The sequence below is a fragment of the Petaurus breviceps genome, unplaced genomic scaffold, assembly GCF_028583685.1.
Source record: "Petaurus breviceps papuanus isolate PSGF00001 unplaced genomic scaffold, PetGlider_PUasm1.0 90977, whole genome shotgun sequence".
Taxonomy (NCBI): domain Eukaryota; kingdom Metazoa; phylum Chordata; class Mammalia; order Diprotodontia; family Petauridae; genus Petaurus; species Petaurus breviceps.
The window spans coordinates 12,455,208-12,470,694 of NW_027187391.1; the positions used below are offsets into that span (position 1 = coordinate 12,455,208).

A 15,487-nucleotide genomic window follows, 5' to 3' on the forward strand; every position below is an offset into this window, starting at 1 on the left:
CCTCCCTCCCTCCTTTCTTTCTTTCTTTCTTTCTTTCTTTCTTTCTTTCTTTCTTTCTTTCTTTCTTTCTTTCTTTCTTTCTTTCTTTCTTTCTTTCTTTCTTTCTTTCTTTCTTTCTTTCTTTCTTTCTTTCTTTCTCTTGCTTCTGCCTCCTAGACACCTTACCTCCCACTAGAAGATGGGCATGGAAAATAAAAGGAGTGGGGGCAGCCAGGTAGCACAGCGAGTGAAAGCATAGGCTCAAGTGTCGGGATGACCTGGGGATCAAATCCGGGCTCAGACACTTAGCACCCACCCAGAAACACCTGGCCGTGTAACCTTGAGCAAGTTATTTAACTCCAATTGCTTAGGGGCAGCCAGGTGGCTCAGCAAGTAAGAGCACTGGCTCCAGTGTTGGGATGACCTGGGGATCGAATGCGGGCTCAGATACTTAGCACCACACCCAGAAACACCTGGCCATGTAACCTTGAGCAAGGTACTTAACCCGATTGCTTAAAAAAAAAGGAGAAAAGGAGATAAAATTGAAACCATTCAAATGTGCAATGTGTTAGTAGTTGGGGCAAAAGGTTTTGTGGGTAGGTGAATTTACTTGAGTTTGTTGAAATTACTTGAATTATATGTCAATTTTTATTTTCTATACTGTTGTGGGAAAAAATGTGAAATGTTAAGGAGTCTAAATTATATTTTAATTGAATCTGATTTTATAAACATTTTTTAAGTACCTACTATTGGCAAGCCATATGAAGGTACTTGAAGAGAATTGAAATAAACCTGGTGACCAAAAAGAATTGCTGCTCTATCTAAAGATGCATCATAAAAGGTTGGTCTTTGGGAAATGAAAAAAAGTGGATTCAATATACAGTAGAAAAATAAAATAGTTATTTTACTACCAACTAAGAGAGTATTAAAATTCACAAAATATTTTGTTGAGCTAAATTTGTTCCAATAGAGCAATGTCAACCAATAAACATGTATTAAGCACCTAATATGTGTTAGGCATGTGCTAAGTGCCAGGGATACAAAAAGTGCCAAAAAGTAGTCCTTGACCTCAAGGAGCTTATAATCTAATGACAATGAACATATTTTTTAGTTCTGTGCATATATTTTTACATATGTTTTATGTTGTTATGTGTTTAATCTTATTTTTACCTTTGGAATAATTTTTGATATTTTCATAAAGTCATTATCATTATTAAATGATTTTTCTACAGTCAGCTCATTCAAAAGTTTCAGAATTTGTTACTGGGGTCATTTTTTCTTACCTCCAAGTCATTGAAAAATAAATGTGTGTCAGCAAGGTTAAAAATCATTTCCTCCATTCGTAGTCCAAGGGTTACTGCCATTGGGGGATCCTAAAAGGAAAGCACACATATCCTGAGTGAGGTAAGTTATCTGAAAACACCATCAGCAGCAAAAAACTCTTCTTGAGTGCCTAGAATGAAGATGCCTATGTTAGGATTAAGAAAAAAGTTCTAGGGGAGGTTAGGTGGTTCAGTGAATAAGAGCGCTGGCCCTGGAGTCAGGAGGACCCGGGATTGGTTTCGGCCTCTGATACTTAACACCCACACACAAAAAAAACAGGCTGTGTAACCTTGGGCAAGTTACTTAACCCCAACTGCTTAAAAAAAAAGTTCTAGTGCTTAAACTATTTACAATTTAAAGGGGAGTTAGAGCATACAAAGGTTTGCAGAATCAAGGAATCTTGGGGTTGGCTGAGGCCTCATAATCTAATCTCAAACCCCTAACTTAAAGGGAATATCTTTGGTAGCATTTTCACAAATGGTCATATAGGTCAACTTAAAGAGCTACCATAATGAGGAACTCACTACCTCCTGAGACATCCCATTTTTCATTTCGTTTTGTTGGGGAGTTTTGTTTTATTCTTCCATATACTGAAATGACATCCGCCCTTGGCAACTTCTACCTTTTTCCCATTGGGGTTAAATAGACTAATAATTCCCACATCTATGGCACTGTAAGGCACTTTCCTCGTAACAACTATTCAAGGTAGGTAGAATGAGTATTATTATTATTTTTATTTTAGAGAAGATGAAATTGAGGTTAAGTAACAACCTTGGGCACTAACTTTCTGAGGGAAGATTTCAACCCAGGCCTCCTGAATTTAAGTTCGGTACTTCTATTTGTCTCATTTCCCCTTAGTAAATCTAATTTCTCTTCCAAATACCAACCTGTCAAATGCTGGAATATAAGTTATCATGTCCTCTCTAAGTCTTTTCCTCCTTAATAATAATAATAATGCTAATATTAACAGCCATCTAGATGGTGAAAGTAGATAGAGCACACAATTAAGAAGATCTGATTTCAAATTAGGCCTCTAACACAATCTATGGGCAGTGATTTTCTCTCAATTTCCCTCTTTTTCCCTTGATTTCTTCAACTGTAAAATGGAGATAATAATAGCACCTACAGCCAGGATTGTTGTAAGGATCACGTGAAACCTCTGTAAAGCACTCGGCACAATGCTGACACACAGTAGGCACTTTGTACATATCAGTTATTACTGCTAATAACAACAACTAGCATTTCTATGGAGTTTCTGGGCTAAACATACCTAATTTTTCTATCATATACTTTCTTTTCTTTTCTTTCTTTTTTAAGCCATGGTCTTTGATATGCTCACCAACCTGGTGATTTAGTTCCTCTGGATGTTCTCTGTTATCAATTCAGTTCCTAAAATGTAGTATCCTTAACTCTAGACACAGTTTGGACAGGGCAGTGGAACTATTATTTCCTTTGTTCTTGATGTCATTGATCTCTTAATGTAGTTAAAGAGTAATATAGATTTTTGATCTATCATGTCATTCTTTATTTATATTAGGCTTATGATCCACTAAAACACTTACATATTTTTTTCCCTGCAAAATAATTATGTAGCCAAATCTGCTCCCATTTTCATATTATGACTTACATAGTCATTTTTTAAAGTCAAGTACAAGACTTTGCATTTATCTTTCAACTTTTATCCTTATTATATTTGACACATTCACCCATTCAATAAATGCTGAATTTTGAGATAATTTTGGATTCTTATTCTATCAACTAATACATTCCTTATCCCATCCAGCTTTGTGTCTTCCATAAATTTGCTTTTAATACTTTGATCAATCATTGATAAAAAAAATATTCAACAGCACAGAGGAATAATTATAGCTGGCAGTGATAAAACATATTATCTATATTATTACCTTTGATCTTCCCAAAAACGTTATGATATACCTAATATTCATATATTCAAGATGAGTATATTGGGGCTCAGGGATGCTAAGCAACTTGTTTACAGTCACATATTTAACAACAACAACAAAAAGATTTTAATCTAGGTCACTGTCTACTTCTAGTCCAGTGCCCTTTGCATTATAACAGATGTTTTCTTGGGTATTCTATTAGATACTTCATTCCAAGGTGACACTAACCGATTAGGGAGCACTCTTTGGTTTGCCTCACTCATGCACTTCAGAATCCACCACACAGTATTATTAACCACCCAATATCTCTTCTTCATATATACATGAAAGACTGGCTGAAATCCAGTTATGATATATGTACAGAATAAAATTACTCTAATAAACCTCTCCAAAAATGGAGGAAGGGAGAGATTGGACATATTCACATTTACTGGTGAACACTAAAATTAGTATGTGAGAAGATTTTTAAACACACATAAAAATAGTTCAGAACATATATACGCACATAAATTTGTTATTGTTCAGTTCTTTCAGTTGTGGGTCTATCTTTGTGACCCCATTTGGACTTTCTTGACATTTCCTTCTCTAGCTCATTTTACAGATGAAGAAACTGAGGCAAACAGGTTTGAATGACTTGCCTAGGGTCACACAACTAGCAAGTGCCTGAGGTCAGTTTGAACTCAGGTCTTCCTGATTTCACGTCTGGTGCTCTATCTCCTGTGCCACCTAGCTACCCCATGTACATAAATGCTGGGGGATATTAGAGTGAAGAGGAAGAAAGGAACTAGTGATGTTTTATAAAGACCTAATATACATTTTCTTAGGGAGTAGAATCTAAAGGCGGCTCTGAATAATATGTTGTCTGGGGGACTGGAGGAAAGGAATAGGGGAGTTCTCTCAGGAGCATGAGAAAAATATTTATCAATAGGAGAGGAAGGTCCATGGATCAGACATGATCAAAATTTTCCTTGACTGAATAAGAGGTCATAGAAAGAGGTAAAAATTACATTGTGGTGACATGTAGTAGGGCAAGTTGGTAGAGGGTCTTGTAATCTGTCATAAGGAGATAAATTTTGACTCTCAGGATAGGATCAGAGATTTAGTGTGGGAAGGGACTTCAGAGGTCATCAAGTTCAACTATTTTATTTTCCAAGTGAGGGAACTGAGGCACAGGGAGATTAAGTATAATATAAGTAGTAGGTAGTGGGGTCAAGATGTAAATTTCCATTATACTATGTTGTTATTGTTAGTGTGGATCAAAAACAGTCTTTAGACAAATCTGAGGGTGTGAGACTTCATCAGAACATATAATGTTTAGTGACAAGAATGGAGATTGGAGGGGGGGGGGAAAGAGCAGATCCAACAAATATAATAAAAGAAAAAATGGTATAATAAAAAAAACTTATGAAGGACTAAGGACAGTGATGAGTATAAAAGCAGGTTGATAGTAAAGACTTTTTACTTCACTTACTTCATTCACCATATTTAATTTTAGTTGGGGGCAAGATGTAAAGATCTATAGAATTGAAAAAGTTAAGGAGATAGCAGGTCTGGAGAATACTGGAAACTATTAAATTTGGTGTGATCCCTAAAGGAGTATATATGTTAAAGCAGGCTAGGGAATATAGCAAAGCAGGAGGAGAACCAGGGAACATTTTGTAGGTGTGACTCAAAGATAAGAAGAAAACCAGAAGACAGTGTTTCCGAACCTCAGGCCAGAAAGAGTGTTTAAGAGGAGAGTGGAATGTGGTTTTGAATATAGCTGACAAGTCCAGAAGGATGAGAAGAGAAAAGAGATTATTGGTTTTGGCTGAGAAGAGGTTTTGGAAGACCTTAGAGGGTGATTTCAGTTGAGTGGCTGGGCCAGGAGCCAGATTATAGAAGTCTGAAGAGGAATTCTGAGGAGAGAAATCTGAGGTGGTGTTTTTAACTTCTGAAAGTTAACCTTTCAAGAAATGAATTTAAATTTGGGTGAAATGCGGATCTATTTTTCTTTCAAGTTATGATTAGAAACATGCCATCTTGTCTAAGCCAAGTAGTCTTCATCCACTCACCTAAACAGACTCCACTTAGAGTTTCTCACTGCGCACCTATGCTGCAAAAGCTCATTTCCTTTCTATACTGTCTATGGTATACCCCAGGGTTTTTCACAGACTCTCCAGGGCTCAAAAATATGATGCCACCACCCGAGATCCTATAGTTTAAAAGAAAGAGCCTTGTTCTGGGTGAAAAGAAAGAGAGTTAAAGACAGGAAAAAAAGATAAAAAAGGGAAGCGGTATTTTGAGTGAAGCCAAGACTTGCTATGAAGAAAGATATTTCAGATGGAAATACTCCATAATCTCATTGTTGTCAGTGTTTCCTTTACTGATTCAGATTATTTATTCAATCAAGAAACATGTACTAAGCATATAAGCACGTTCTGAGCTAGGTGATGGGAATATAAATATAAAGAATGAAGCAATATTTATTCTCCATGAATTTACATTCTAATGGGAGAAAAAAATACATACATTAATACACAGGGAATGAAAATAAAGAGAATAATGCAAACAGTAACCCCTCTGATTTTGTTGATGGTCTTTGAGAGATGCTGTGATCCACAAATTCATTACCATGCAGACAATCCAGTGAGAATTTGCGAAGGTTGCCTTTCTGGGGAGAGATGTGGAATCTCTTGGTAGGTCTCTGCAGTTTGGTAGGATCTTTCAGAGCTTGTGCCTGTCATAAAAACCCAGTGTCACCTCAAAGTCATGATGAGGCAACAGAAGGAGATTTTCTTATGTATCATAATATATATTATTTTGCTTTTTGGAGGGTGATTGGGGTCAAGTGACTTGCCCAAGGTCACATGGCTAGTATATGTGTGTGTGTGTGAAGTGTCTGAGGCCGGATTTGAACTCAGGTCCTCCCAGCTCCAGGGCCAGTGCCCTATTCACTGTGCCACCTAGCCACCCCAAGATATCATAATATTATTAAATCACACTATTATCCCAAAAACATTTTGCTAATCTGTCTCACTTTATTTTCACAATATCTTTATTGGAGAGATAGGATAAGACTTTGATAAATTTCCATATAAAAAAATCAAGATACAAAAAAAGATGTATATATTTTGAGGCTATATAACCAGTTATTGAATCTGGTCTCTTGGTTACCAGACAGCTAACTCCATGGTTCAATAGACACAGTAGTGGATCTGGAGTTAGTAAGACATGAGTTCAAATCTAACCTCAGACACTTACTATCTGTGTAACCTGGTTCAATTCCCTTAACCTCTGATTTGGTTTCCTCATTTGTGAAATGGAGAGAAAAAACAGTATGCACCTTTCAGAGTTGAAGTAAGGATCAAGTGAGATAATATTTGCAAATCAATTTGCAAACCTTAAAGTGTTATATAAATTTGTTGTTCAGTCATATTAGTTGTATCTGACTCTTTGTAATCCCTTGGGTTTTCTTGGAAAAGATACTTCAGTGGTTGGCCATTTCCTTCTACAGCTCATTGTACAGAGGAGGAACTGAGGAAAACAAAGTTAAGTGACTTGCCCAGGATCACAGAGCTAGTAACTCTCTGAGGCCAGATTCGAATTCAGGAAGATGAGTCTTCCTGACTTCATGCCTGGTACTCTATCCACTGTATCAATGCTATTACTATTATTTTGGTTTCACTTTTATATTGTTATAATAAATTTAATTTAAAAAATTGAAATTAGTAATCAACATTAATACAAATTTCCATATAAACAACATGGATAAAAGAGTATTATATATATATGTAATAGTTTCTTAAAATGTGCATTTAATTTAATGATAGCAAAATAAATTGCTTCATTTATGTTCCCTCTTCCTCTTCTGAACTTTTATTTTTCTTTAAAATATTTATTGGTGTTCTTTTTTTTTCTTTTTAGTCTTTCTTGCTGCACTTAAACTCATGTTCCCTGGAACCTTCTCTCATTTGCCTCCCATCTGTAAAGTCCCTCTTATATAACAAGTATTGTCAGGTAAAATAAACTGACTCATGACCTGGATGGCATAGACTCTTCTATCTCCCAACCTCTAAAGGGTTCAGAGGGTCATGCCAAAGGATCAAATTGGTCATAAGTGGCAATTTCGATAACTATTATTTAATGATCTTGCTATGCACATTTATCTTATTTTTTTATTAGAAAATTTGATACAATTTAATGTTACACTGAATTATGAACAGCACAGTAAATATGGTATAGGGTAGAGAGGGCTGGTCTTAGTTCCAGGGGGATCTCAGTTCAAGTTTCCCATGGGCACATAGTCTATGTGATCCCAGGCAATATTTTAGAATGCTAGGCAGCTCTTTAAGTCAGTAGGTTGCAAAGAAAGGTGCCAACCTGCACTGGTAGAGAGAATTTCCTCATTGGGAGTTCTCTACCTCAATGTAATCAGGTCCAACCTCTGTCTCTGTCCAAGCTTCAACTTATGGATCCATTAAGGTATACTCATTTTAATAACTGGATCCTCTACCATGCCATGAAAGTCAAATAGATAGAACTCTTTAAAAACAAGATAGAAAGAATGCAGAGTGACCCTGGCTCAAATTCCTTAAGATTTAAACTATGCTACTTTATATGAGTACCTATTAATTATAGTTACTAGAAAAGTACTTAAGTTTGCAGGGCAGTCACTAAAGACTAAAAAAAGAAATAGCTTTTCAATACATTTTGTACTTTTAGTTTTAAAATTGGTAGTGAGCCTGTTATAGTGGGTAGAAAGCCAGTGTCAGAAGACCTGGGTTAAAGTCCTACTTCTGACACATACGAACTGTATGATGCTAAGGGAGTCATTTAGCTTTTCAGTAGTCCTACTCAATACTCTAAGCTGCAGGACATTTGCTGATCTGTACTGGCAGAGTTTGTTCCCCATGAGTTCCTAACACCAATGAAATCACATATTCATAGTTAGGAACTTGCAAATACTTTCTTCTATTAGATGCTAGCTCCCCAGTACTATCTCTCACCCTCAAACTATCAATATGCTAGATTGTACTTAGCTAAAAATAAATATTATAGCTTATCCAAAACACTATTATGCTAACTTCTCACTCAAACTCTTCACAGAACCATGAAGGAAAAGTAGGAAGGGATATCAGGAAACATCAAATGTAATTACAGCATGAAAACATAATTCCATTAGAGATGATGCTATATGCTTTTGTGGAATGCTCACTGATGCAATTAAAAAAAATCTGACATCCACACAACTCCCATTATTTTACCAATGATTATTGCCTTTAAGACACACATGACAGATGGACATTCAGAAATGTGTGATTTTTAAAGGAATTTGGCCAAGGCAGGTTGGTTAAGCTATTAGAATTGCTAAGTCCTTCAAAATTCCAAATAAAATTACTTATACTATTATTTTCTGTATTAAAAATTCTTTTGCCTTTATATTTTAGATTTATTGAGAAAGGAAGAAAAAATAGTATTCTTGTCGGTCAATCGTTTTATTGACTCCATGTTTCTGGAGTCGAAACCCTTCTGCATAGCTTAAGTATGAGTAGGGAAAAACCCATGAAGAATCCATTTTATGCACTTTATAACCATGAAGACAAATGAAATTTTGAAAAGCAAAACAACAATGTTCTATCAAGCAAGCATGGGAATCTGATAGATGAAAAATGTATTTGAATATTGTAGAAGAATAGCCCCAACAGCACTCAGGGCTGTCTGTGTGATTTTCCTGTATACTGACTCCATATCATGTGTGCTACCAAATCCAGGACTTGATAAGCATTTTGGCAAAACATCATATCCTCTCTCTCTCTCTCTCTCTCTCTCTCTCTCTCTCTCTCTCTCTCTCTCTCTCTCTCTCTCTCTCAGGTTTGAGGCTTGCTGGAGTGTGAACTAGCTGTTTCCACTTCTCCCTCTACCCCACCCCCACCCATGTCACCCTTGACTGTGCCAAGTTTTCAAGTCAGTTAAAAAAATCCTCCAGTGAGCTGGGCCAGGGACCTGTTGTCAGAGAGAACCATTTAACCAATAGTGCCAGAGGGGCTAGAGACAGTTTCGCCACAAGCCAACAAAAACTGAACCTGCCAGAGGTTGCGATCTTGTTTCTAAGAGAAAGTCTAAAGTTTTGCTTTCAAATACTTAATTTTTTCCCCCAGCTGACTAAGCCACCAAGACTGCTAATTCAAAACAAGCATGATATGTACAGTGCTGCACTTTTCCAACTAAAAGGTCCAGAGCTCTGAGAACCAAAGTTGATGACCCTGGTTAAGGTGAGTATAGCCCTAGCAACTTGGCTATGTGATGTAAGGGAGGGCTCTGAGAGTCCCTTGCCATACCCCACTCCCAGGAAGGAGCTGCCAAGGCCTGCAGTTCCACTAGTTTTATCAGACATTTGAAAATGAAACCCATTTTTGGACTAGGTCCCAAATTCCACACAGAGACGTATACAAGCTTTGTTCACTTTCATCGGATACAGTTAGAAAAATGGCATACCCTCCAAATCAGTGGTACTGATACTCTTCAGTTCAGCTGTAGTAAATTTTGGCTTTGGGTTCTAAGGAGAAGAGGTATTTAAAAACTTGGAAAGAGAAGACAGTGTGGGAGCAGAGAAATGAAATGAAAAGTGTGTTGGGGGTTGGTAAAAGGGGAAGTATGGATACACATTCATATACAGTAGTTCTATACAGGATCAAAAATGGCTAACAGAGAAATTTAATATGAGACAAACTGAACTTCTGCCAATTTACTTTGTGTACTGCTCTATTAAAAATACTGGAACTTTTCCCTAGATATTTTGCTGAATACAAAAGAAAAAAAAAGAACAGCTTTTTGGCCCTTACATATGTGATTCCAAGCCAGATATTACCAGTGTATAACCAAGTCAGGATCAAATACAGCATTTCTCTATATCAAAATACTAATGCCTTTTAGTTGTGTTAGCTCAGAGCATAAATTGGAGCCAGACTGTCTGTCTGTGGACCTCTCCACTGGATTGGGCCATCAAATGGAATTCCTCCTCATGGGACACAAGGTAAAAATATCTCAGGAGAGCCAGTAATTATGTATTTTTAAAAGAGAGACAGATAGGGCTTTTGGATTTTTTTAAAAAGAGTTTGCAGTGCTCAAGTACTTAAATAGTTATTCCACTGGGAACAGTAATGCTTTAGTAGGTGACGGCATATAGAGGCAGAAGAAGCTCATGTTTACGGCAACAGAAGAAAGTCAAACCAAATGGGAAAGGAAGGATGGAGGGGAAGTAGTAGATAGACTGGAGCAGAGGGATCTCTTATCTTAGTGAGTATGCTATAATGTAAAGTGCTCTCGACTCAAAGGATCAATGTTCAAATTTAGCCTCTGTCACTTGTGACATTGGCCAAATATATTAACTTCTCTGGGACTTAGTGTCCTCACACATAAAATGAAGAAGTTGGATTAGATGGCCTCTGGGATCTCTTCCAGTTCTTTTAAGTTCTGTCATTTTTTTCATGTGTGTTCAACTCTTTGTGACCCCATTTGGGATTTTCTTGAGAGAGATACTGGAGTGGTTTGCCATTTCTTTTTCTAGCTCATTTTACAGATGAGGAAACTGAGGTAAACAGAATGAAGTGACTCACCCAAGGTCAAATAGCTAGTAAGTGTCTGAGGCTGGATTTGAACTTGAGAAGATGAATCTTCCTGAATCCACTGCTAGTGCTCTGTCCACTGAGTCACCACCTAGCTCTAGGTAGGGATATGATCCTTCTTTTGCAGTGATAACGCACAATTTCTTTGGAATTTAATTTATGAATCAAGGCATAAAATGGTATGTTAATTAAACCTGTAGATTAAATCTAATGTATATTTAGATCCCTGTCAAATCTACATATCCTGACTTCTTTTCTTTCCTAAACTCTAGCCCACATCACCATGTATCTATTGGATGTTAACATGTGCCTTTTGGACATTTTCACTTGAATATACTACAGGCATCTCAAAATCAACACATCCACAATGAAACATCATCCCTCCTCCCAACTTCTGCTGAAGGAAACACCATTCTTCCTTTTACTCAGTTTCACAACCTTTACAATCACCTGTAGCTCTTCCCTTTCTTTCACTTTCAATACTCAGTCATTTGTCAAGTCTTTTCCATTCTATCTCTACACATCCCTCTCATTCTTCTCTCTGCTCACTTGATCACTACCTTGCTGGGTCCAGGTCAACAACATTGCAATAGTCTCCCAAATGGTCTAATATCTCCCAAACTCTCATTTCTCCGATCTATTCTTTACAGGGTTGCCAAAAATATTAACTTCCTAAGGTTCAAGTCTGACCTCAAAATCCTACTCAAAAACCTTTATAAGATTCCCCTTGCCTTGAAGATAAAGTACAGAAAACAGCTCAATATTTAAAACTCTAAAAGTGCACTTTACATTCTCTTTCTAGAAGTATTTCATATTTACGTTATTTAGTTCATATTCAGGTAAAAATGGACATAGAACTATTTACTGAACTATACTGCCTGCTACCTGGAATGCATCCTCTCAGAATTCTTATCTTCCTTAAGGCTCAGCTCAGGTATCATTTCTTCTTTGAAGCTGTCCCTGATCACCCTTTTCGTCTGAGCTGTCTACCTCTTCAAATTACCTTCAGTATACTTATCTGCCCACCTGTCTTACCTTTCCACTCCAGAAGAATGTCTGCTTTCTGGAAGAAGAGAATTTTAAATTTTTTTAGCCCCATTACTTAGCCCAATGTCTTGCATGTAGTGGCACTTAAATTATATTGGTTTTATTAAATTGATGAATATATATATATATATGTATTGTGTATATGTGTATATATATATACATATATATATTACCATTTATACACTATTTTGGGGTTTGCAAAGTATGTTAGTATACCTTAACTCATTTGATCCTCATAGCAATCGTATGAGGTAGGTGTTATCATTATTTTCATTTTACAGATGAGGAAACTGAAGCAGACAGAGTTTAAGTGACTTGCCCAGAGTCACACAATTAAGTATCTGAGGTAGGATTTGAATTCAGGTTTTTCTGACTTCAAGTCTAATACTTTATCCATTAGGAAACAAAATCACTAACCCATTGATACTGAATAAAAGTTAAGGCAAGTTAAGCAACGAAAAACCAAGTTAACATACAATGAGCTTTAAGATAATTCAAGAATTTTGACTTTAGATAGAGCTAGGGAAGGGACAATGTGGTGAAAATATCTGCTTCCCTCAGTGTAAGAACTGAAGTGAAGATGAAATCCTGAGGTTGTAGCCAATTGTTGGTAGTACTCTTGATTCAGGGTTGAATTCTGATCTCTCTCTTGTGCTGACAGCAGGAACTGAGAGAGTGCTTCAGAAGCGGTTAGCTAAATTCCTGGGGATTAGGCAGAGCAACAAACAGCATCAAAAGCATCACTTGAAAGTAGTCTTGGTAGCCAATTGGAGAACAGATAGGCTAGGGAGGAAGGTGGGGGTTATAGTCAGCCTCTGCTCACCAAATGTTTATAGTGATTGAGGGTGGGAGAGAGAGATGCCAATTGCGACCCTGAATTGTTCTGAAGTAAAAATATAATACCTTATCAAGTCTTTGTGCATTTATTTTTTTTAGTTGAACCCAATTCAGGTCCTGCAAATTTCTTGAATTTATACCATTGAGACAGATTCATACCAATGCAAAACAAACCCAGCTGCTATGTCAGATCTAACTTGGTTATTATACTTCCCCCAATAAGTACTTGATCCTGGCCTTGCCCAGTGCCTTACTGAATTTACCCTACAGGCACTGGGAAATTTAATAGTAGGGTAGGGGAAGCAGGAGGGAAGTTTGATTTGAGGACTTCTTGAGGTCAAGTTAACCTGATGGAGAAGGGTCACGAACATTTTGTGAGACTATAAAATTTGGTACTTCCAACCAGTTTTGCAAAGTGCTCTCTATTGGATACTGATATTTCTAAAGGATCACAAGACTCTAAATACTTAGGCAGAAGGTAGATCGACTTTATAACTCAGCCTAACCTTTCCGGTCATTTAAAAATTGTAGCACAGGGGCGGCTAGGTGGCGCAGTGAATAAAGCACCTGCCCTGGAGTCAGGAGGACCCGAGTTCGGTTCTGGCCTCAGACACTTAACACCCACACACAAAAAAACTAGCCATGTAACCTTGGTCAAGTTACTTAACCCCAATTGTCCTCCAAAAAGCAAAAAGAAAAAACAAAGAAAAAAATAATTGTAGCACAAAGGAGTGATGGACTCTAGAGATGACGAATGATAAATGCAGTTTAAGATATGACCAATGTCTTTTATTTGTTTTGCTGTACTATGTATATTCATTACAAGGTGACCTATGTTGGAGCCACTGGACTCCAATAACTGGAGGAGACAGTGAGGCTTGGTGACTCTGTACAGCTCTGCCTCACTTAAATCCAATTCACTTGCAAGTCAAGACACCACCCTCCTGATGTCATTGGTTCTCTTCAAGAAGGAAGGATGAACAATAAAGACTTCTACTGGGGAGGGGGAATGTGAGGATGATAGATTAGTGAGTTGTGAAAAATATGCAAAAAAAAGAATTAATAAAACATTTAAAGATATTTTGAGGTAATAAAGTGTGGAAGGGGACACAAATAAATATTTGCTTACTGTTTGGTTAAATTTAACTTCTTACAAATTTATATATAACAAATTCACAGTGTATTATATAAATGCTTTCATGTTCTTTTGTACATTAACATGTTGGGCTTGCAAATGTCAGTTAACAATAAAAATGATAATTTGATTTTAAAATAGCATAGTAGGTTGGACCCCTTGGATTTTGAAGAGTAACCCTAGGCCTAACTCAAGGAAACAGAACTGACCATCCTGACTTGGACTGTATTCATTTCAATTCAACAAACTAATTAAGCAAGAGAGGAGAATGACATAATCCTTTTTCTCAAGAAATTTATGATCTACTGGGAAATGGGAGGAGAAATTTATATATAATATAATTAAATTTTATATATTAACTTTTATGTATAATTTAATATGTAATATATAATCTATGCATGTGTGTGTATATATATACCCACACCCACATATATGTACACCATCAGGTATTAAGTGAAAAGGGCAATGATGAGGCCCTGACAAAATTCTCTAAAAAAATTTTGAGTCTGAAGAGAATGCATTAAGTTAGGAATTTTGTGGAAATTAAGTCCTACCTGCCTAGTCAATTATTTACCACTAGCATAGGTACCTAAGACAGCTGGACAACTTACTGATTCCACCCTGTATTTAAAAAGTATTCAAAATGTGATCAAAATATAATTGTTCAGCTCAAGTATCAAGTTTATAATTTTGCATAAAAATGAAAGCTAGCTAATATTGTTAGATAGGTATGCAGATAACAGGATTGGAAATGAAACCATTTAGTAAAGTAACTGAGAGGCACCCTACTTCAGAAAAAATAGAAATAAGAAGAGTGAAGAATTATATTAAAGACTGCACCAAGCCAAGTTTATGAACAATAAGCAAAGACTGGTAAATACAAGGGGTGTGTCTGTTTGTGAGTGGGGAGATTAAAGTAAAATATACAAAGAAAGAAGGGTAAAGGAAAGCCAGAAGTAAGACAGAATGATCAGAGAACATAATACAGATAGCTCACATATAGGTAGTGTTTTAGAATTTACTGAGTGTTTGTCTCCAAAAACCCCAATGAACTAAATAGTGCAAAGATTTTTTTTAGAGAAAAAACTAACAGTTACAGTTACACTTCTAGCATGATTCGGTTTTGCTAAAAGGCAGAGGAATAGCCTAAGTTGACCTAGTGAAAGACCTTTTTGCAGTGCTTTGATTCAATAATTAATAATAGTTATGATGACAATGCTAATAATAACTAGCATTTTATAGCACTTCAAAATACTTTGCAATTACTATGTTATTTGTTCCTCACAGCTACCTTGGGAGGTAGGACTTATTATTATTACCCCTATGTTATAGATGGGGACAGCTAGATGGTGTAGTAGATAAATTAGTGTCAGGACTGGAAATAGAAGATTTCCCTTCCTGAGTTCAAATCCAGTTTCAAACACTTACTAGCTGTGTGACCCTTGGCAAGTCACTTAACCCTGTTTATCTCCCTTATCTGTAAACTGAGCTGGAGAAGGAACTGGTAAATTAGTTCCAGTATCTTTGCCAAGAAAATCCCAAATGGAGTCACAAAGAGTTGAACATGACTGAAAAACAAAATATCAAATATATATATATATATATATGGAGAGAGAGAGAGAGAGAGAGAGAGAGAGAGAGAGAGAGAGAGAGAG

The 15,487-nt window shown here is 36.6% G+C and overlaps 1 protein-coding gene and 1 long non-coding RNA gene across 7 annotated transcripts in view; one reads left to right on the forward strand and one right to left on the reverse strand.

Moving 5' to 3' along the window:
• LOC138153223 (uncharacterized) overlaps window positions 1-15,487 on the forward strand; it is an 89,194-nt gene that overhangs the window by 36,647 nt on the left and 37,060 nt on the right. Inside the window, exon 2 of the long non-coding RNA XR_011166313.1 lies at window positions 9,347-9,460. This is a non-coding gene — a long non-coding RNA (uncharacterized lncRNA). The remainder of the gene's footprint in view (window positions 1-9,346; window positions 9,461-15,487) is intronic.
• Window positions 1-15,487, reverse strand: part of EYA4 (EYA transcriptional coactivator and phosphatase 4) — a 335,518-nt gene that overhangs the window by 23,491 nt on the left and 296,540 nt on the right. For all 6 annotated transcript variants that reach the window (XM_069077351.1, XM_069077350.1, XM_069077346.1 and 3 more), the window contains one exon: window positions 1,263-1,352. In XM_069077351.1, the coding sequence (XP_068933452.1) occupies window positions 1,263-1,352 (90 nt within the window). The remainder of the gene's footprint in view (window positions 1-1,262; window positions 1,353-15,487) is intronic.